Consider the following 23,684-nt stretch of genomic DNA (forward strand, 5'->3'; position numbering starts at 1 on the left):
TATATTTTTGACGATTTCCAACGAACAAGCTAACTATCGAAAAGTTTCAGCGTGTGTAGTTAAGTTAGCCTGCTAACGTCTTCATAGCTAGTAGCATGTAATCAGGACATGACCAAACTTGCTGAGATGATGGATGTTGAAACTTCCAAGGAGAAAAGAGGCATTGTTGAAACTCACTCATATGCTTGCAGTGTAAAAAAGGGGGGTGAATGCGATTCATACCCGAATACCCCAACCAAGGAGCAACTTCCAAAGAAGCTGAGAAGTGAACCATCAATGAGCCAGCTACAGGACAACATCGTCCGCATCCTCACGGCTGAAATCAAAGAGTGCGCAGATGACATAATGGATTTGGTGTAAAAGAACACTATCAGTATAGTTAACCAGAAGAAATCGATTGATTTCAGTGCTGAGGAAGTAAAAACTCTGAAGCAGCAGAACGCAACATTGAACATTCAGGTTGCAAAGCAGGAGAAGAAACTCACTGAAATGGAGTCAAAGGTAAACGAGAATGACCTGTATATTCGGAGATGGAGTCTACGAATTTATGGAATAGCAGACAAATCTGACGAGAACATCAAAGCAAGAGTGCAGGGCAATAGTCCCGGAGGAGGAGTGAAATGTTGTTGCAGGTTATCTGGATGTAGTGCACCGCCTGGGTAGGCTGAGAGATGGGGAAAACAACCAGCCACCACGACCAGTGATCATGAGATTCATCTCCAGGACAGCGAGGGGTATGACATGGAAAAGGGCTAAGAAAAATGACTATTTAAAGAAGAACAACCTGAGGATCTGACAGCATTTGACAAAGAAGCTCGGAATCGTCTGTGGCCGATAATTGAGAGAGCAAGGAATGAAGGAAGGAAGGGAGAAGTGCATACTTTGCGGGAGCTAAGGCTTTTGGTAATGGAAGGGAAATTCACGCTGACGCCTAGTTTGTTGACTGCTCGACTTATCAAGTGAGTTGTGCAGGACTGAGTTTTATTTGCTAATTTGATAAAACTTTATATTTCTTGAGGAATGAGCATTGTTTGTGTGAGCCAAACTTTTAAGTAACTGTGTTTTATTTAGAGACATTGAGAGGAAAATAAGTAAAATGATGTCTAAATTTCCATTGGCCAAAGTAATATTAGGTGGAGATTTTAATACAGTATTACATGATCATCTAGATAGATGGCATCCTAAGGATAGCACAGTCTCCTCTGAACAGTTGATGTTGAGATGTGTCAGTTACTTGAACTCTGTGAAGCATTTATTTGGGCAGCAATATCTGAGGCTGGTAACTCTAATGAACTTATCCTCTGCAGCAGAGGTAACTCTGGGTCTTCCATTGCTGTGGTTGTCCTCATGAGAGCCAGTTTCATCATAGCGCTTGTCATAAAGTAATGATGAACTGTTGTTTCTCTTTGCTTATTTGAGCTGTTCTTGCCATAATATGGACTTGGTATTTTACCAAATAGGGCTGTCTTCTGTATACCCCCCACCTTGTCACAACACAATTGATTGTGTCAAATGCATTAAAGGAAAGAAATTCCACTTTTAAGAAGGCACACCTGTTAATTGAAATGCATTCCATGTGACTTTCTCATGAAGCTGGTTGAGAGAATGCCAAGAGTGTGCAAAGCTGTCATCAAGGCAAAGGGTGGCTACTTTGAAGAATCTAAAATATATTTGGATTTGTTTAACACTTTTTTGGCTACTACATGATTCCATATGTGTTATTTCATCGTTTTGATGTCTTCACTATTTTTCTTCAATGTAGAAAATAGTAAAAATAAAGAAAAACCCTTGAATGAGTAGGTGTTCTAAAACTTTTGACCGGTAGTGTGGACCCTCCAGGGCTTTTTTTCTGTGGGCTGTGGCCCCCCTTGTCTGAAATTGGTCAACATGTCCTCCAAAAGACTTTATAGCCCACTGTGGCAAAGACTATACTTTCAGGAGTTAAACAACACAAGAAAAAAAAATCACCTTGTTTGTCTCATTCTTCCAACCTAGCTAGTGACTTTATAAAACACAATATTTGGTAATTGTATTTAATATTATACCAACGATATAGGAAAGCAAAATAGCCCAAAAACATAAAATGATTAATTCATTCAAGGTTTACAAATATGCCCAATCAATAGAACATTGTCAGAAAACAATAGTCTAAACCCAATGTCTCTACCATATATGGTTGAAAAGTGACCTACGATTTACTCTGAGAATTTAACCTCACAACACCAAATATGGAACACATACAACCAAGTGCGGTGCAGTCTAAACTAGTAATGGTCACAGCAAATGATCGTTATTATTTCATCAACACTGTCAAGTACAAGTATATGAATATAATATTGTAGAGAACAAGCTAAAGATTAATTCTATGTCATTTCTAATGACATCAGGCAAAGAAAACGACGTTTGGACATGAATTTCATAGCTCCCTCTTGAATTGACCCCTTTTCCTCTACATTGGACAGCAAGTAAGTGAATATATAAAAATAATATATGTCATTCATCAGACGCTTTTATCCAAAGCGACTTACAATAAAACCTGCTGTTGTTTATGTATGGGTGGTGACGGGAATCGAACCCACTACCCTGGCATTGCAAGCATCATGCTCTATCATGGTCATGGGTGCACCTCAGCCACGCTCAAGGTCCTAAACGATATCTTAACCGCCATCGATAAGAAACAATACTGTGCAGCCGTATTCATTGACCTGGCCAAGGCTTTCGAGTCTGTCAATCAACACATCCTTATCGACAGACTCAACAGCCTTGGTTCTCAAATGATTGCCTCGCCTGGTTCACCAACTACTTCTCCGATAGAGTTCAGTGTGTAAAATCGGCTTCCTGTAGTCCGGGCCTCTGGCAGTCTAGGGGGTGCCACAGGGTTCAATTCTTGGGCCGACTCTCTCTGTATACATCAATGATGTCGCTCTTGCTGCTGGTGAGTCTCTGATCCACCTCTACGCAGATGACACCATTCTGTATACTTCTGGCCCTTCTTTGTACACTGTGTTAACTACCCTCCAGACGAGCTTCAATGCCATACAACTCTCCTTCCGTGGCCTCCAACTGCTCTTAAATACAAGTAAAACTAAATGCATGCTCTTCAACTGATCGCTGCCTGCACCTGCCCGCCCGTCCAGCATCACTACTCTGGACGGTTCTGACTTAGAATATGTGGACAACTACAAATACCTAGGTGTCTGGTTAGACTGTAAACTCTCTTTCGCGACTCACATCAAACATCTCCAATCCAAAGTTAGGCTTCCTATTTCGCAACAAAGCATCCTTCACTCATGCTGCCAAACATACCTTCGTAAAACTGACCATCCTACCGATCCTCGACTTAGGCGATGTCATTTACAAAATAGCCTCCAACACCCTACTCAACAAATTTAATGCAGTCTATCACAGTGCCATCCATTTTGTCACCAAAGCCCCATATACCACCCACCACTGCGACCTGTACGCTCTCGTTGGCTGGCCCTCGCTTCATACTCGTCGACAAACCCACTGGCTCCAGGTCATCTACAAGACCCTGCTAGGTAAAGTCCCGCCTTATCTCAGCTCGCTGGTCACCATAGCAGCACTCACCCGTAGCACGTGCTCCAGCAGGTATATCTCACTGGTCACCCCCAAAGCCAATTCCTCCTTTGGCCGCCTCTCCTTCCAGTTCTCTGCTGCCAATGACTGGAACGAACTACAAAAATCTCTGAAACTGAGACACTTATCTCCCTCACTAGCTTTAAGCACCAGCTGTCAGAGCGTCTCACAGATCACTGCACCTGTACATAGCCCAAACAACTACCTCATCCCCTACTGAATTTATTTTATTTATCTTGCTCCTTTGCACCCCAGTATTTCTACTTTGCACATTCATCTACTGCAAATCTACCATTCCAATGTTTTTAATTGCTATATTGTATTAAATGTATTTACCACCATGGCCTATTTATTGCCCTACCTCCCTTATGTCACCTAATTTGCTCACATTGTATATAGACTTGTTTTTCTACTGTATTATTGACTGTATGTTTGTTTACTCCATGTGTAACTCTGTGTTGTTGTATGTGTCGAACTGCTTTGCTTTATCTTGGCCAGGTCGCAGTTGTAAATGATAACTTGTTCTCAACTTGCCTATCTGGTTAAATAAAGGTTAATTAGTGGAGTAGAGTGGTGTTAATTTTATTTAATTTTGAAATTAGTGAGTGTATTGTTAGATGGTAGGGTATTTATTTAGTAATTGTTTTACATTTTTCAAGCAAAGTATAAGAGAGTTGTGATTGATTTGGAGAAGATGGACTTCAACACTTGATTTGATGTAGCTAACTTTAAAGTAAGTATTCGTTGTTGAGACTTTTATAACGCCACCAAGATAGAAAAGTTACAAATATATAGATTCATGTTATACATTAGGTATTAATACATTTTGTAGTGGGCGTTAACTGTTTGGCTAGCTATTTTCTGTTAAAACATGCCGAGGAGCAGTAAGGGTAAGTTAGCTAAGTTAAATTAGCTGGGCTCTGCACATGCGAGAAACTAGCTGACGACTAGTTAACAGTTGTCATTTTGCGAATCAATACTGGAGACTATTGGTAAAATATAATTGAGTGAGATTATTAATGGCTAACCTGTTACTTTTCTCTTAATAGTTTACATGTTATAATTTCACATGGGAAAGAAGAGAGATAGTAGCTAGCTTGATATATATACACTATTATATATTCCTCCGCTACTGTAGCGCAATAAATCTAGGCTGGACACATGACATTTTAAACAACGCTTTTTTCTGATAAAAACGAGTTCATTGCATCCGCCGTGGAGCCCAGTTTCATAATATTACCATCTGTTCCAACTGCTTGCCGTAGTTTGAAGAAATCGCAAAAAAACAGGCCTTATTTTACGGCATTTTTCACCCTGCCAGCTCTTATTAGTTCTATTGAGCACAGTGGCACCAATTCACCATCCGAACGTTCTATTCCCAGGCCATTATTCTACGTCACAATTGCTTCGCTATTGTTGGCATTGAGACATGCCCACGTTAAACTCATAGGCTTACCTCAAGTAATTTATTATTAACACCAGCAGTGCTACTTGGTGAACACACTCACTGTTCACCTGGGTACATGTTATTGTGACCCACAGTGCTAATGATGGCTGGCGCATAGCCATCGAACATTAAACATTTTCTGGTCATAGTTTACACATTTTCTGTAAGAAAATATGGTTAACTTAAACAGAACGGTAATTTGATATGCATCCAAATCTGTTTGTTAGTTGGCATCGAATGGAGCGAATGCTGCGCAGGTTCACAGAGTTGCAAACCAAATGGATAGGTCTAGCTCATTGATTTGTAGATCTGACGCAGTTGCTACCTCAGATTATGAGCCTAGCAAGTGTCACAAATGAGTTATGTAGTACCCATAAACCCATACTGTTTTTATGCTTTAAAAACCCTAACCATTGGTATAACCTATTTTAGCCCTAACAATAGGTATAAACTATTTTAGCCTTAACCCTAAACCCTAATTCTTGGGTAGGGTAGCCTAGAACACTTAACAATTTTTTGTCGTAATATTATGTTAGTAAATACCATTATAGTACTAAATAGCATTTTTATGTTTTTTAATCAAAACCTATGCAAGCATTTTGCTATTTTTTTGTTGTTATTGCAAGGCAGAACACTTGTTAAACAAGCCACATTTTATTTTTCAAATGTGGTTTGAACTGGGTGTGACTTAGTAACCTATATGTGAAAGTCCAGCAATTGGCTTGGATAGGTGGGGCAGGTTTGAGACTGATCTCAGGAATTAATAAGAAAAATACTCTATTTCTCAGCTGCTCCACCAATGTCTTTATGTGAATTAATAACTTTTATTGCTAAATATAATCAATAGATGGCAGCATAAGACCACAAAGCATCAAGTACAGGCTATAGCAGCAGTATGACTGACATAACATAGCATGCAACCATAGACTATGTTGATTTAAAAAAAATGGTCACTCATTACTTTACAGGTAGCCTAGTGGTTAGAGCGTTGGGCCAGTAACTGAAAGGTTGCTTGATCGAATCCCCGAGCTGTTCCTAGGCTGTCATTGTTAATAAGAATTTGTTCTTAACTGACTTGCCTAGTTAAATAAAGCTGAAAATAAAATCTCGTATTAAGCCTGTTTTGCTTTTGGGAGAGCGAAAAAAGGTGGTGTATCCAGGGAGATACACCACTGTGGTCTTATGTTGCCATCTATTGGAATTATTTAGCAACTGCAGTAGTATTGAATAAATTGTATATCCTTACTAAAGTAGTAATTACTCAGAATTGCAAAATATACAATTTTCTAGTTCATTTTATCACTTATAACCATTTAAACCATAACAAACAATGAAACTGACAAACTCCATACATTTAAGTGAATTATTTTAAATAAACTATTGATTTAGATGGGTGACATTATCTGCGAAAGTAACACACCCTTAACATATAAATACAGACACTAAAAATGTGCTTTTTTTATAGTAAATCTGGTAGCTCCCAAAAAAGCCTTTGCTTTGCTGAGCAGTTTGTTTTCGTGAGTGTGCTGCCTGCCTGCCATCAGAGGAGTCTGTCTGCCAACCTGCCTGCAATGTCAGAGGAGTAGATCTGTGAATAATGAAAAGTTAATAAATGATTGCCACGCTTTCACATAGAGGCCTAGTTTACATTTGAGTAATTTAGCAGACGCTCTTATCCAGAGCGACTAAGGTTAAGTGTCTTGCTCAAGGGTACATAGATTTTTCACCTAGTCCGTTCGGGGATTCGAACTAGACACCTTTTGGTTACTGCCCAACGCTCTTAACCGCTAGATTACAAACCACAAAATGTTAAACACAAAGGCAAATGCTAGTAGATAAATGGTAAACTGGTTAAATTAAGACTGTTCTTAGAACTTTCAGACTGCCATTTTTGGGGGGAAATAGGGGTATGTATTTCTATTTCGCCAAATATCTCGCAATGTGTATATTTAGATTTTTTTCAAGTAGGACACCATTTTATTCAGGATAATCTATTCTTTCTAATTATGTAAGGCTGGGCAGTGTATCTCACTGTCATCGATCTCTAGCCCTGAAATACTTTTTGCCCTTGGAACGCTGAGCTCCCCCCATTGTTTTCCTATGGAGAGGCATGCCGGTATATTTCGCCAAATATCTCGCAATGTGTATATTTAGGTTTTTTCAAGTAGAACACCATTTTAAAATAAGGATAATTTCTTATTTCTAATTATGTACACTACCGTTCAAATGTTTGGGGTTACTTAGAAATGTCCTTGTTTTTTAAAGGAAAGCATATTTCTTTACCATTGAAAGAACATCAAATTGATCAGAAATACAGTGTAGACATTGTTAATGTTGTAAATGACTATTGTAGCTGGAAACAGCAGATTCTTTACAGAATATCTACATAGGCATACAGAGGCCCATTATCAGCAACCATCATTCCTGTGTTCAAATGGCACGTTTTGTTAGCTAATCCAAGTTTTAAAATGATAAAGGCTAATTGATCATTAGAAAACCCTTTTGCAATTATGTTAGCACAGCTGAAAACTGTTGTTCTGATTAAAGAAGCAATAAAACTGGCCTTCTTTAGACTAGTTGAGTATCTGGAGCATCAGCATTTGTGGGTTCGATTACAGGCTCAAAATGGCCAGAAACAAAGAACTTTCTTCTGAAACGTGTCAGTCTATTCTTGTTCTGAGAAATGAAGGCTATTCCATGCGAGAAATTGCCAAGGAACTGAAGATCTCATACAACGCTGTGTACTACTCCCTTCACAGAACAGCGCAAACTGGCTCTAACCAGAATAGAAAGAGGAGTGGGAGGCCCCGGTGCACAACTGAGCAAGTGGACAAGTACATTAGAGTGTCTAGTTTGAGAAACAGACGCCTCACAAGTCCTCAACTGGCAGCTTCATTAAATAGTACCCGCAAAACAACAGTCTCAACGTCAACAGTGAAGAGGCGACTCCGGGATGCTTTATTCTGACCCTTGGTGCAAGCCTCGGGCTCCGAGAACTTCACCACAGACCTCAGATACTTCGCCCTCATTCACTTCCATTTCTCCTCCTGTCTTCAGCTCACTCTGCTTACACTTTCCAGCATTCTTCTTTAACAAACCATGTCCCTTTTTACTGCCATTTTGAACCGACTCAAGGTCACCATCTTCCTCCCTCTCTCTGACCTCCTCTGCCCCTCTTTTTCCCTCCATTCCTCCTCCGTATTTCAAGTATACGTCTCCTTATGGTAATACTGCACTTCTCCTGACATATATCTTGTTCTTTCTTTCTCAAGGGACGTCATTTAACCGGCTGTCACAATCTCTGTACAATCAGCATGAACCCCTCGAGATGTAGCGCTCAACAGTGCATCCCACTTATAATGCAGCTGCTTCGTCTTGATGTTTTTCTTTATCAAAAGCTACCGTGGCATTTTTCAATTTCAAACAAGTGCGCTCTCCGCCTTCTCCGACGTGCTCCTTCAACGTCCCTCCTAACTTCCGGTCATAGCTGTATTCACTCGATCATTACTGCACTACAGAACCTTCTTCTGTGGGTTTTATGGCGGTTTTGGGTTGAAAAAAATAAGGTAAAAATCAAATCCATACGTGATAGGGAAACTAACTTAATCCACCCAAATAAAAATAGTACATTGACAAAAACAAAACTCCCACTTCTTTCTTTCAAATCTCCATATCTCCCTCCTCAGACTCGAGACTCTAGGGCCTAGTTCAGTTTAAGGAACCGATCCGCCTCATTCACAATAATATCTATTTTCCTGGACCTTCTCTCCACCTTGGCAGTGCCATTAATCACCATAGCTATAAAGGCCACAAAGTCTTAACCTTTACAATATCAAAGTCGTGCTGGTGAAAGGCAACCCCTTGCAGCCTGCAGTGACGGCCTATCCACCACCATGGACTCTTCATGAGCACCATTCAAACCCTCAACCCTTTTAACAGCTGCTGCATATGAAATGCTCTGGACAACCCTGACTTGGCCACCTCATTCTCTTTCACTCGTTAGGCATTCCGAAGATGTGGCTTCATGGTTCCCACCACAATCGCAACATGTCACATTTTCATCACTTTTAAAACCCATGAAATTATATTTTCCACAACTTGGACATCTGTTTCTCCCTTCTGCAAACACTTGAAAGATGACCAAAAGCTTTACAGTGATCACTCGGGACCGCTATTTCTTGTCCCGGAATCCTGCTTAACTGACAGGTTAAAGTCTGCTTGAAAGAGCCGCTAAGCTGCTAACAGTTAGTTGTATGGTTGAGAGGGATGAGGTATGGCAAATAAGTCTGGCAGCCCAACTGATTGGCAAACGTACTGCAAATTTAAGAAATCATGTGACTAAGCTAAATAAAAAGAAACTATACTATGAAACAAATAAATAAATAATACAAAATAATGATAGTAAAAAGCTTTGGAGCACCTTCAATTAAATATTGTGGAAAAAAGCCAACTCGGCTCCATCATTCCTTGAATCAGATCGCTCATTTATCTTAAAACCCACTGATATTGTCAACTACTTTAATGACTTTTTCATTGACAAGATAAACAAACTTAGGGATGACATTCCAGCAACAAACTCTTAACACTACACATCCAAGTATATCTGACCAGATTATTGAAGACAAGAATTGTACTTTTGAATTCTGTAAAGTCAGTGTAGAAGAGGTGAACAAATTGTCTATCAACAATGACAAGCCACCGAGGTCTGGCAATCTGGATGGAAAATTACTGAGGATAATAGCGGACGATATTGCCACTCCTATTTGCCACATCTTCAATTTAAGCCTACTAGAAAGTGTGTGCCCTCAGGCCTGGAGGGAAGCTAAAGTCCTTCCGCTACCTAAGAATAGTAAAGCCCCCTTTACTGGCTCAAACAGCTGACCAATCAGTCTGTTACCAACCCTTAGTAAACTTCTGGAAAAAAATTGTTTGACCAGATACAATGCTATTTCACAGTAAACAAATTGACAGACTTTCAGCATGCATATTGGGAAGAACACTCAACAAGCACTTACACAAATGACTGATGATTGGCTGAGAGAATTCATGATAAAATGATTGTGGGGGCTGTCTTGTTTGAATTCAGTGCAGCTTTTGACATTATCGATCATAGTCTGCTGCTGGAAAAACTTGTGTTACCGCTTTACACCCCCTGCTATAATGTGGATAAAGAGTTACTTGTCTAACAGAACACATAGGGTGTTCTTTAATGGAAGCCTCTCAAACATAATTCAGGTAGAAGCAGGAATTACCCAGGGTAGCTGTTTAGGCCCCTTGATTTAAAAAAAGCTTTACTAACGACATGCCACTGGCTTTGAGTGAGGCCAGTGTGTCTATGTATGAGGATGACTCAACACTATACACGTCAGCTACTACAGCGACAGAAAGGACTAACACTTAACAAAGAGCTGCAGTTAGTTTCAAAATGGCTAGCAAGGAATAAGTTGGTCCTAAATATTTCCAAAACTAAAAGCTTTGTATATGGGACAAATCATTCACTAAACCCTGAACCTCAACTACATATTGTGATGAATAATGTGGGAATTGAGCAAGTTGAGGTGACTAAACTGCTTGGAATAACCCTGGATTGTAAACTGTCATGGTCAAAACATATTGATACAACAGTACCTAAGATGGGGATAAGTCTGTCCATAATAAAGCGATGCTCTGCCTTCTTAACAACACTATAAACAAGGCAGGTTCCTACAGGCCCTAGTTGTGTCGCACCTTGACTACTGTGCAGTCGTGTTGTCAGGGGCCACAAAAAGGACTTAGAAAAATTGAACAGGGCAGCACGGCTGGCCCTTGGATGTACACAGAGAGCTAATATTAATAATACGCATGTCAATCTGAAAGTGGAGTAGAGATTGACGTCGTCACTACTTTTATTTGAGAGGTATTGACATGTTGGGGATTTATACTACTATCTGTACTTATTGGTGGGACAGATGGTGCTTCGTCCTTTCCTACACTTAAATTACCCTTGCCTTAAATTACCCTTGCCACACGATTGTGTCTGAAGCTGGGCTTGCAACATGGCTATCGTCACCATAAGGCGATAGTTCTCCTACAGTTGAAGTTGGAAGTTTACATACACTTAGGTTGGAGTCATTAAAACTTGTTTTTCAACCACTCCAAAAATGTCTCGTTAACAAACTGTAGTTTTGGCAAGTCGGTTCGGACATCTACTTTGTGCATGACACAAGTGATTTTTCAAACAATTGTTTACAGACAGATTATTTAACTTATAATTCACTGTATCACAATTCCAGTGGGTCAGAAGATACACTAAGTTGACTGTGCCTTTAAACAGCTTGGAAAATTATAGAAAATGATGTCATGGCTTTAGAAGCTTCTGATAGGCTAATTGACATAATTTGAGATAATTGGAGGTGTACCTGTGGATGTATTTCAAGGCCTACCTTAAAACTCAGTGCCTCTTTGCTTGACATCATGGGAAAATCAAAAGAAATCAGCCAACCCACCTCATAAAAATACCGCTCAGGAAGGAGACACGTTCTGTCTCCTGGAGATGAACGTACTTTGGTGCGAAAAGTGCAAATCAATCGCAGAACAACAGCAAAGGACCCTGTGAAGATGCTGGAGGAAACATGTACAAAAGTATCTATATCCACGGTAAAACAAGTCCTATATCAACATAATCTGAAAGGCCGACCAGCAAGGAAGAAGCCACTGCTCCAAAACCGCGATTAAAAAGCCAGACTACGGTTTGCAACTGCACATGGGGACAAAGATCGTACTTTTTGGAGAAATGTCCTCTGGTCTGATGAAACAAAAATAGAACTGTTTGGCCATAATGACCATCGTTATGTTTGGAGGAAAAAGGGGCAGGCTTGCAAGCCGAAGAACACCATTCCAACCGTGAAGCACAGGGGTGGCAGCATCATGTTGTGGGGGTGCTTTGCTGCAGGAGGGACTGGTGCACTTCACAAAATAGATGGCATCATGACGAAGGAAAATTATGTGGATATACTGAAGCAACATCTCAAGACATCAGTCAGGAAGTTAAAGCTTGGTCGCAAATGGGTCTTCCAAATGGACAATGACCCCAAGCATACTTCCAAAGCTGTGGCAAAATGGTTTAAGGATAACAAAGTCAAGGTATTTGAGTGGCCATCACAAAGCCCTGACCTCAATCCTATAGAAAATGTGTGGTCAGAACTGAAAAAGCATGTGCGAGCAAGGAGGCCTACAAACCTGACCCAGTTACACCAGCTCTGTCAGGAGGAATGGGCCAAAATTCACCCAACTTGTTGTGGGAAGCTTGTGGAAAGCTACCCGAAACGTTTGACCCAAGTTAAACAATTTAAAGGCAATACTACCAAATACTAATTGAGTGTATGTAAACTTCTGACCCACTGGGAATGTGATGAAAGAAATAAAAGCTGCAATAAATCATTCTCTCTACTATTATTCTGACATTTCACATTCTTAAAATGAGGTGGTGATCCTAACTGACCTAAGACAGGGAATGTTTACTAGGATTAAATGTCAGGAATTGTGAAAAACTGAGTTTACATGTATTTGGCTAAGGTGTATGTAAACTTCTGACTTCAACTGTACTTCTTGCACTTCGCTGAGCAGAGCTGTTGTCAAGGAAGTTGTCAAGGAAGCGAGTTTGTGTTTATACTGGACCTCCCGTACGGCGCTTCTGCACGCCAACATAGGCTCTGCAATTGCGTTACACCATCCATACGGTGCCTCCGATCACATTTTCGGATCAAGCATAAATTGGCTTTAAGACAGATAGGCCTAACATCATCACAACAGCATGTTTCCAATGAAATACGCATCAAACTAGTTCTGCTATTGAACAATTCACGTTGAACAGGCCCAAATAAACGTGTTCTTCAGTGATGTACTTTGTTGTTTATATTGCTTATGAAAGTGGACATGGCATGGAAAGTCCTGCCACTAGAGAGCAGTAGATATCTTCTCACAGTTTGCATGCATCATGACCATCAAAACGCTAATTTACAGAATACTCCAATGCCAGGTATTACCATGGCAGCTGCCCAAGCCTGTTGTCTTACAATATAAGGGTTGTACCAGAAGGTGAATTACGCTATGACATTTGGGAAGGTCTCAGTATTGAGCATGTGCATGATTTTTTTTTAAGGGCCTAATAATAAACTGTAAAACATAATTACCTTTTAATGTGGCATGAACTCAAACAGTCATGACATTTTCATCTGATTGTCCGAGAAATAACTTGTTCTTCCACTCCAAAATAATTCCAGCATCCATACTGCATGTATACTCATGCCATTGTATGAATGGAAATAGACAGATGTTACAAAACACCAAGTGTGCCTAATGACATTCAGCGATTGCCATTGATTAGGCCTGCATTATATTGATGCGTCTTGCTGACATGGTCAACTTACTAGACTAGTCTACAATGTGTATTACCATGAACTACAAATAGGCCTACCGGTAGCCAGTGATGTAGTGGTAAAAATAATAGGTGGGTAAACTGATTGCTGGTCACGGTGAAAAAGTAACTCTCCCTGGACTTTCAATGCATTTTTTTGAGCAGAGTTTACCCTCCAGCGTTTACCCTCCACTTGGCCTACACCACTGCCGGTAGCCTACCCTCTCAGCCAAGGCAATGTTAAACACTTGAACATACACAGAATAGACTACATTTAATATAATACATGTTTTGCACCCTAGTTCATGAATTGTCCATAATTCATGAGTTAATGCTTGGAGTCTTCACAGATCATATGATATAAAATACTACCTTTCTTTCCTGACATTAATTAGTGTTATGTAGCATTTAACAATTCAATTAGAACATTGAACTTAAACCCTGTACGAATCAGGGATCTTGGAGATCTCTGAAAATGCACCGTAAGTGTAACTATACCTACGTAACGTTTCATTATGTTTCGCCGTGAAAACAGATCTCACACAAATCCAACATTATGTAGGCATATGCTAATTCAAAATCGAATGCTTCTAACCAAAATAGTTAACTATAGGCCTGCTGTCATTAACATATACTGTATACACTGAACAAAAATATAAACGCAACATGTAAAGTGTACCAGAAATGTTCCAAACGCACAAAAAGCTTATTTCTCTCATATTCCGTGCACAAATTTGTTTACATCCCTATTTGTGAGCATTTATCCTTTGCCAAGATAATCCATCCACCTGACAGGTGTGACATCAAGAAGCTGATTAAACAGCATGATCATTACACAGGTGCACCTTGTCCTGGGGACAAAAAAGGCCACTAAAATGTGCAGTTTTGTCACACAACACTGCCACTGATGTCTCAAGTTGAGGCATGCTGACTGCATGCTGACTGCAATTGGCATGCTGACTGCAGGAATGTCCACCAGAGCTTTTGCCAGAGACACCCTGACCAACTTTATGCAAAGTAGATGAGTCGCACTGCATAAGGCAAATGGTGGTCACACCAGATACTGACTGGTTTTCTGATTCACGCCCCTACCTTTTTTGTAAGGTGTCTGTGACCAACAGATGCATATCTGTATTCCCAGTAATGTGAAATCCATAAATTAGGGCCTAATGAATTTATTTGAATTGACTGATTTTGTTTAGTATACTTGTTGGATGGATTGGATGCGCATTTTTTATTTAACCTGTATTTAACTAGGCCAGCCAGTTAAGAACAAATTCTTACAATGACAGCCTAGGAACAGTGGGTTAACTGCCTTGTTCAGGGACGGAATGACAGATTTTTACCTTGTCAGATCGGGGATTCGATCAAGCAACCTTTCGGTTACTGGCCCAACGCTGTAACCACTAGGCTACCTGCCGCATTTGTGTCTAGCTGCCGGCTAGTTGTCAAGTGATATTGTCGACCATCATCAGGTGATTCAGTAAAGAAAACAAATATTGACAGCAATACAGGTACGAACATTTGTCCTGATTTTTTTATTTTTTTATTTCACCTTTATTTAACCAGATAGGCAAGTTGAGATCAAGTTCTCATTTACAATTGCGACCTGGCCAAGATAAAGCAAAGCAGTTCGATACATACAACAACACAGAGTTACACATGGAGTAAAACAAACATACAGTCAATAATACAGTAGAAAAATAAGTCTATATACAATGTGAGCAAATGAGGTGAGATAAGGGAGGTAAAGACAATAAGTAGGCCATGGTGGCGAAGTAAATACAATATAGCAAGTAAAACACTGGAATGGTAGATTTGCAGTGGAAGAATGTGCAAAGTAGAGATAGAAATAATGGGGTGCAAAGGAGCAAAATAAATAAATGAATACAGTAGGGGGAGAGGTAGTTGTTTGGGCTAAATTATAGATGGGCTATGTACAGGTGCAGTAATCTGTGAGCTGCTCTGACAGCTGGTGCTTAAAGCTAGTGAGGGAGATAAGTGTTTGCAGTTTCAGAGATTTTTGTAGTTCATTCCAGTCATTGGCAGCAGAGAACTGGAAGGAGAGGCGGCCAAAGGAAGAATTGGTTTTGGGGGTGACCAGAGATATACCTGCTGGAGCGCGTGCTACAGGTGGGTGCTGCTATGGTGACCAGCGAGCTGAGATAAGGGGGGACTTTACCTAGCAGGGTCTTGTAGATGACCTGGAGCCAGTGGGTTTGGCGACGAGTATGAAGCGAGGGCCAGCCAACGAGAGCGTACAGGTCGCAGTGGTGGGTAGTATATGGGGCTTTGGGGACAAAACGGATGGCACTGTGATAGACTGCATCCAATTTATTGAGTAGGGTGTTGGAGGCTATTTTGTAAATGACATCGCCGAAGTCGAGCATCGGTAGGATGGTCAGTTTTACAAGGGTATGTTTGGTAGGATGAGTGAAGGATGCTTTGTTTGCAAAATAGGAAGCCAATTAGATTTAACTTTAGATTGGAGATGTTTGATGTGAGTCTGGAAGGAGAGTTTACAGTCTAACCAGACACCTAGGTATTTGTAGTTGTCCACATATTCTAAGTCAGAACTGTCCAGAGTAGTGATGTTGGACGGGCGGGCAGGTGCAGGCAGCGATCGGTTGAAGAGCATGCATTTAGTTTTACTTGTATTTAAGAGCAGTTGGAGGCCACGGAAGGAGAGTTGTATGGCATTGAAGCTTGTCTGGAGGGTTGTGTCCAAAGAAGGGCCAGAAGTATACAGAATGGTGTCGTCTGCGTAGAGGTGGATCAGAGACTCACCAGCAGCAAGAGCGACATCATTAATGTATACAGAGAAGAGAGTCGGTCCAAGAATTGAACCCTGTGGCACCCCCATAGAGACGGCCAGAGGCCTGGACAACAGGGCCTCCGATTTGACACACTGAACTCTATCAGAGAAGTAGTTGGTGAACCAGGCGAGGCAATCATTTAAGAAACCAAGGCTATCGAGTCTGCCGATGAGGATGTGGTGATTGACAGAGTCGAAAGCCTTGGCCAGGTAAATGAATACGGCTGCACAGTATTGTTTCTTATCGATGGCGGTTAGGATATCGTTTAGGACCTTGAGCGTGGCTGAGGTGCACCCATGACCAGCTCTGAAACCAGATTGCATAGCGGAGAAGGTATGGTGGGATTCAAAATGGTCGGTAATCTGTTTGTTGACTTTGCTTTCGAAGACCTTAGAAAGGCAGGGTAGGATAGATATAGGTCTGTAGCAGTTTGGGTCAAGAGTGTCCCCCCCGTTGAAGAGGGGGATGACCGCAGCTGCTTTCCAATCTTTGGGAATCTCAGACGACACGAAAGAGAGGTTGAACATGCTAGTAATAGGGGTTGCAACAATTTCGGCAGATAATTTTAGAAAGAAAGGGTCCAGATTGTCTAGCCCGGCTGATTTGTAGGGGTCCAGATTTTGCAGCTCTTTCAGAACATCAGCTGACTGGATTTGGGAGAAGGAGAAATGGGGAAGGCTTGGGCGAGTTGCTGTGGGGGGTGCAGTGCTGTTGACCGGGGTAGGGGTAGCCGGGTGGAAAGCATGGCCAGCCGTAGAAAAATGCTTATTGAAATTCTCAATTATAGTGGATTATATTATAGTTTCCTGTCCTCAGTGCAGTGGGCAGCTGGGAGGAGGTGTTCTTATTCTCCATGGACTTTACAGTGTCCCAGAACATTTTGAGTTTGTGTTGCAGGAAGCAAATTTCTGCTTGAAAAAGCTAGCCTTGGCTTTTCTAACTGCCTGTGTATATTGGTTTCTAGCTTCCCTGAAAAGTTGCATATCACGGGGGCTGTTCGATGCAAATGCAGAACGCCATAGGATGTTTTTGTGTTGGTTAAGGGCAGTCAGGTCTGGAGAGAACCAAGGGTTATATCTGTTCCTGGTTCTACATTTTTTGAATGGCGCGTGCTTATTTAAGATGGTGAGGAAGGCATAAAAAAAAGAAACAGGCATCCTCTACTGACGGGATGAGATCAATATCCTTCCAGGATACCCCGACCAGATCGATTAGAAAGGCCTGCTTGCTGAAGTGTTTCAGGGAGCGTTTGACAGTGATGAGTGGCGGTCGTTTGACCGCTGACCCATTATGGATGCAGGCAATGAGGCAGTGATCGCTGAGATCTTGGTTGAAAACCGCAGAGGTGTATTTAGAGGGTAAGTTGGTTAGGATGACATCTATGAGGGTGTTTACGGCTTTGGGGTGGTACCTGGTAGGTTCATTGATAATTTGTGTGAGATTGAGGGCATCAAGCTGTCTGAAAATGTTGTAGTTAGGAATGGAGATTTCAGAATTTTTGGTGGTCTTCCTAAGCCAGGATTCAGACACGGCTAGAACATCCGGGTTGGCAGAGTGTGCTAAAGCAGTGAATAAAACAAACTTAGGGAGGAGGCTTCTAATATTAACATGCATGAAACCAAGGCTATTACGGTTCCAGAAGTCATCAAAAGAGAGTGCCTGGGGAATAGGAGTGGAGCTAGGCACTGCAGGGCCTGGATTCACCTCTACATCACCAGAGGAACAGAGGAGGAGTAGGATAAGGGTACGGCTAAAAGCTATGAGGATTGGTCGTCTAGAACGTCCGGAACAGAGAGTAAAAGGAGGTTTCTGGGGGCGATAAAATAGCTTCAAGGTATAATGTACAGACAAAGGTATGGTAGGATGTGAATACAGTGGAGGTAAACCTAGGTATTGAGTGATGATGAGAGAGATATTGTCTCTAGAAACATCATTGAAACCAGGTGATGTCATCGCATGTGTGGGTGGTGGAACTGAAAGGTTGGATAAGGTATAATGAGCAGGGCTAGAGGCTCTACATTGAAATAAGTCAATAAACACTAACCAGAACAGCAATGGACAAGGCATATTGACATTAAGGAGAGGCATGCTTAGTCGAGTGATCATAAGGGTCCAGTGAGTAGTGAGGTTGGTTGGGGTAACGGAGATTCAGACAGCTAGCCGAGCCATCGGTAGCAAGCTATAGCATAGGATGGAGGCCTGTTTTTAGCCACCTCGTGCGTTTCCGACGGTAGATTAGTGGGGTTCCGTGTGGTAGAGGGGATCAATCCAATTGGCAAAATAGATATAGTTATAGTGACCCAAGAAAAATTGTCCGATAGACCTATTCAGATAGCAGCCGATAAGACAGCTAACGATTAGCGGGCCGCAGATGGGCGTTCAGGTAACGTCGCGGCGGAGGGGCCAGTTGGATAACTCCCTCGGGCAGATAACGTTCGGTAGTCCAGTCGTGAAGGCCCGGTGGGGCTCCGCATCGGCAGTAAAACGGGTCCGGATAGGTGATTGTAGCCCAGGAGTGGCTGATGGAACTCTTCAGCTGACTAGCTCCGGAATAATTGGTGTTTGCTCCGGGACCGATGTAAGCCAATAGTCACACGGATAGCAGCTAGCTAGCTGCGAGATCCAGGTGTAAATGTCCAGAGCTTGCGGTTGAAATCCGGGGATATGGAGAGAAAAATAGGTCCGGTATGTTCTGGTCTGAGTCGCGTTGTACAAAACTGGCGATAGCTTTTCGAGCTAAAGGATAGCTGATGACCACAAACCTTGGTTAGCTGAATACTAACGTTAGCCAGTAAACTGGCTAGCTTGCTAGCTTCTGGTTAGCTTCTATTGTGGATTTCAGATTTGAGGTAAATAATACTTTTTTTATTTTTTATTGGTGAGGCGGGTTGCAGGAGAGTGTTTTGAAGTTGAGTTTTTGGAAAAGAAAATATATAAAAGATATGCGAAGAAAGATGTAAATATATATATACACGGGACACGACAAGACGAGGACAAAGGACGTCCGACTGCTATGCCATCTTGGATGGAGAGGAATTTACTATTGACTTTGAGCATGACAAATTTCACCTCATATCCCAACAAAGAAACACAAACAAGTTAGCAGGTTGAATGCTTTATTCTGATTTTCTACATGCAGAAAACAGTTATGTTTATATACTTGTTTTTCAATGTATCACTTTAACAAAAAAATTGCACAAGACAATTTGACATGCATCTTCTCAATTAATCACTACTGAAAATGAAATAAATATACACAGTGGCACAAGTATTCTCAGTACCAAAACACTGAGGTTACCAAAACAGTAACAAAACAATAAATACAACAAACATCTGTGGATGTTATACAACGTTTTCGTCTTCAGAAAGAGGTTCTCTGCAATTTACTTTTCATAAATAAACTGCTCTTGCTAAGATCACGCATGAGAACACATCAGTACCTTTCAATAGGAAAGGAGTTACACAGCCTCCCGTTGAACTGAAACAAACATACCATCACACGGTAAGCCACAGACACTCAGAGCCCTCACCCTCACATCCCCTACACCGAAGGAGAAGAAACAACTGACATCAAATAAAGCTGACAGCTATTTTTAAATCTCGTCTAACTTTTCACAGGCTCTAGTTTGTTAATTTTCCGTACTCTATACTTGGTCTCTCTCGTACCATTATTCTTGAACATAAAAAGACAGCTTATTTATTCTGCTTCGTCCCAAATTAGTGTAAGAAGAAGAGGTGCTGTGGCTGCGTTGTTATACGCCTCAGTCCCACTCTGCTTGCCTCGAGTTAGGCCTAACTCACACTCACAGGTGCACGGGCAATTGAACTTTTTCTCGGCAAGACAAAGTCAAGATTCAGTAGTTCTACTCCCCAGTTCCCAGGCTGAGTTGGAACTCCCAAGGGAAAGGTCTGGAACTGGAACTTGGAGGGGAAGAGGGGGAGGAGGGCAGAGATTGTACCATCTGATGAATACACCAAGAAGACTGCAATACAGTACGAACCACAGACTTTTCAAAAACGGGGCATAAAAATGACATTTAACCCCCGCCCTCTTCCAGAGAAAATAAATGGCAAAGTTTGACAGGGACAGTCCATTTTTGACAGTCAGTTGAGTCATACTGTAACGTCATTTAGGTTAGAGCTATTAGCAGAGCAGAAGTAACTCGTCATCGCTGTTGGTCTCCGTCTTGCCTGTGGCCTCCAGACAGGCGTCTGGGATCTGTGCGGTGTGAACCATGCTACAGTGTTCACAGGGCCCGTTCCGGCCCAGGGACACCCGGCCTGACCTGAGAGAGGCTGGGGATGATAGGCGGGGGGCAGCCTGATCTAGACCTACCTCCAGGCTGAGGAGCCTGGAGGTCTCGCTGGTGGAGTCAGTGTCCGAGGCAGCATCCGACACAGGGATAAGCAGCTCCACGTCGTCTTCGTCCTCCCTGGTCCCTGCTCCATGCTCTAGGTGCCTCAGAGGGCTGAGGTTCTGGGTTCCCCCACCCGAGGAGCCTCCGGAGCGGCCTAGGGAGAAACGTACCCAGCGCAGGCTGCGGGTGACGCGGCTCAGGGCACTGCTCAGCTGGCTCCTCCCGGTCGCAGTACACTGAGGCTCTGCTGCCTCACCCCCTGGGGTCTCTATGGTGTGTGTCTCCACCACTGCCGGGCTGGCCCTAGCCCGGTGGCTGTCCCTACGGCTGGGCAGAGGGGCGGGAGTGGTGGAGTTTGTCGACACCGAGACGATGGCCTCCACTGCAGTTGCCGGAGGGGTCTTTACGGGGAGGGGGGCTACAAGCCCCCCCACGGCCCCAGGGACATCCCGACGCTCGCTCTCTGTATCTGTGTCGTCCGAGTCGAGGGGCAGCAGCCCCCGGTGGGGTCCAGCCCTGTCGGGTTCGTGGGCCGAGCAGCCACCGTTACCGCTGCTGGTGCTGTTGTCCTCGCCGTCAGCAGACACCAGGGCCAGTGAGCCGGAGCGCCGTGAGCGTGTGAAGTTGAAGAGGCGTTGCCAGATGTTGCTGTGGCGACCGGAGGTGGGCAGGTGGATGGAGGTGAAACCCAGCTGGGAGCGAACAGCCAACCTCAGGTTCTCCAACACAGACGCCTGGACAACACACAGGGAGAACAGCAAGTCTGTTAGTATCATCAATCAAATAATAAAGCCCTTTTTAAATCAACAGTTTACACAGTCCTTTACAGTAAGTAACCCAATCTATTATAAATGACAATAAACATCAAACTCCTGAGATGTGAATCTGAAGGTCATTGGGAAATGTGTCTCCCAACAGAAACCAGGAAAGACTAGAGTTTATCCCACATAGTTGTAAGCCGGCGGCAAACGGGACTGTTTGTTTGGACTTCCATGACAAAGGCTTTATGAGGAGAGAAAAGTTGGTGCTGAAGAAACTTGTTGGAGGAGTGGCTATACAGAGAAGCAGGCAGGACCGCTTGATTGGTGGCTGAGGCTCCGGACCTGTCCGTGTTTGGCTGACTAACTGTGACTCTCCTGGCTGCTACCGCGATCCTCCCTCCACTCAGAGACAAACGATGCTTCCTCCCTCCACTCCAGTTACAAACTGCTTTAAATCAATTATTTCATTTCACCCGAATATCTTTTTTTCCCCTTTTTGTCTGTACACTGTAAGCTCAAATAAATCTTACTATATATAAACGGCCATATACTGTAAACAGCCATAATGTTCTCCATACAGCAGTTACTGTTTAACTAAACAATCCCAGTCAACTTCCACTTAATGAATCAGAGTTAAACCGCTTCAACTTTTGTTACTGAAGCCGGGTTGTTAGATATTACACAGTTGATTCTTGGTGTCTCCAATCCTATGACAAAGATAGGCATTCACGTCCGGACTTGAAATGTGCACTCTTAACACAGACTGAAGCTTGAGTCGTGTATGGACAAGAGGATCACATCTTCCGAGGAGAACAAGAGAGGGCAGTTTGATCTAGATGTAGACTTGCCTGGTTGCCGGAGCAGACGGGGAAGTCCTCCACGGGGGGTATGAGGCCCTGGGCGATCAGCTGGCCATACGACGGAGGAGCCTCCCTCCTCAGGAGCTCAGCCTCAACCCTGGACAGCTGGGTCTCAAATGACCTGGGGAAACAGTTAGAGGGATTCAAAGGAATGGAAGCAACAAACACAACCAGATCAGTTAGATGTACAAAAAAAAAATGCATTTCAAAGTTCATTCAGTGTCCTTTGATGGAGATCAAAGACAGAAATCAGAGAGCTAACTAGCTATTTGAATCCAAAGAAAGCATTTATAAAAGCCTAAAGACTAGTCTGGATTACCAATCATCTGTCGTAGTAGGTGTGAAACATACTCAAGCTGTCATAGCAAACCACACAGACAGAAATAAAGTCTTATGACTTATGTGGGCACTGTATAACTGTTTAACAACTGTGTAATAACAAGGGGTCTGAGTTTATTACCTGCGCTCAAACATCCGGAGGGAGTAGAGCTTGCAGGTGCAGCCCAGAGCGATGACCAGCAGCAGGCCACAGATGAGACTTCCTATAACCGCCGCCGTGATGACCCGTGTGGGCACGATGACCGGACAACTCTCCTCGTCGCTTCCGTCGCCGCAGTCGTCCTGCGCGTCACACACCCAGCTCTCGAACACACAGCGGTTGTTCTTACAGTGGAAGTTGCCCGGCTGGCAGAAGAAGCAGTTCTTCTCGTCCGAGCCGTTGGGGCAGCGGTTCTGGTAGTTGCAGCGGTCCGAGCGCGGGTAGCAGGCGCCGTTTCTGGAGCAGGGAAACTCATCCTCCTGGCAGGTGCTGCAGTTGACCTCGTCGCGGCCATTGGGGCAGTGCCAGTAACCGTCGCAGCGCTGCTGCTCCGTGTAGCAGCCCCAGTTGCCCCCACACGGGATCTCCCAGGGCAGACAGAAACCGTCCACCTGGCAGGAGATGAGGTAGATCAGGTAGATTCATTGATTAGTTGATTCGAGGGCATCCGTAATGATTCCAAAACAAAGAAATAAAGACTTTTCAAGGGAGAGTTTAAAGGGAAATATCCGAAGCACTTCTAGGTCAGTGTGATGTGTTTTACACATATTTGGCCTCAAAGAAAGTGGGTCTGGGTTTCGTGCGTCTAACGATACACGATACACCCAATGACAAAAATACGGACGAGATCAGAAAATTGAAGTAAGTCCTGCTTTGTGGCATTTCGCAAAGCCTCTGATATACCAATCGCACTATATATTTGTGTGCGTGTAGATATTGTTGTACTTCTTCGATAGAGCCATTGGATGTCTTTCAGCGGATTCATTCCTATATATACACGATGACACATCAGAAATACTACAGCTCTGTGTGGGGCAGTGCTTCCTGCTCTGGTCCGTCGTGCATTCGGTATGAATGCTGGATCTTGTGGTACACTATGAGCAGAAGAATAGACAGGAAGTCGAAACTTCC

At 42.8% G+C, this 23,684-nt stretch overlaps 1 protein-coding gene across 1 annotated transcript in view; it reads right to left on the reverse strand.

The window, feature by feature from the left end:
• Positions 1-19,354: 19,354 nt before the first annotated feature.
• LOC139554478 (low-density lipoprotein receptor-related protein 12-like) overlaps positions 19,355-23,684 on the reverse strand; it is a 30,661-nt gene continuing 26,331 nt past the window's right edge. The window contains exons 8-10 of the mRNA XM_071367292.1: positions 22,695-23,164; positions 22,223-22,355; positions 19,355-21,347 (exon numbers count right to left, since the gene is read on the reverse strand). Of these exons, the coding sequence (XP_071223393.1) occupies positions 20,400-21,347; positions 22,223-22,355; positions 22,695-23,164 (1,551 nt within the window). The 3' untranslated portion in view covers positions 19,355-20,399. The remainder of the gene's footprint in view (positions 21,348-22,222; positions 22,356-22,694; positions 23,165-23,684) is intronic.

Source organism: Salvelinus alpinus, chromosome 26, assembly GCF_045679555.1.
Source record: "Salvelinus alpinus chromosome 26, SLU_Salpinus.1, whole genome shotgun sequence".
Classification (NCBI taxonomy): Eukaryota; Metazoa; Chordata; class Actinopteri; order Salmoniformes; family Salmonidae; genus Salvelinus; species Salvelinus alpinus.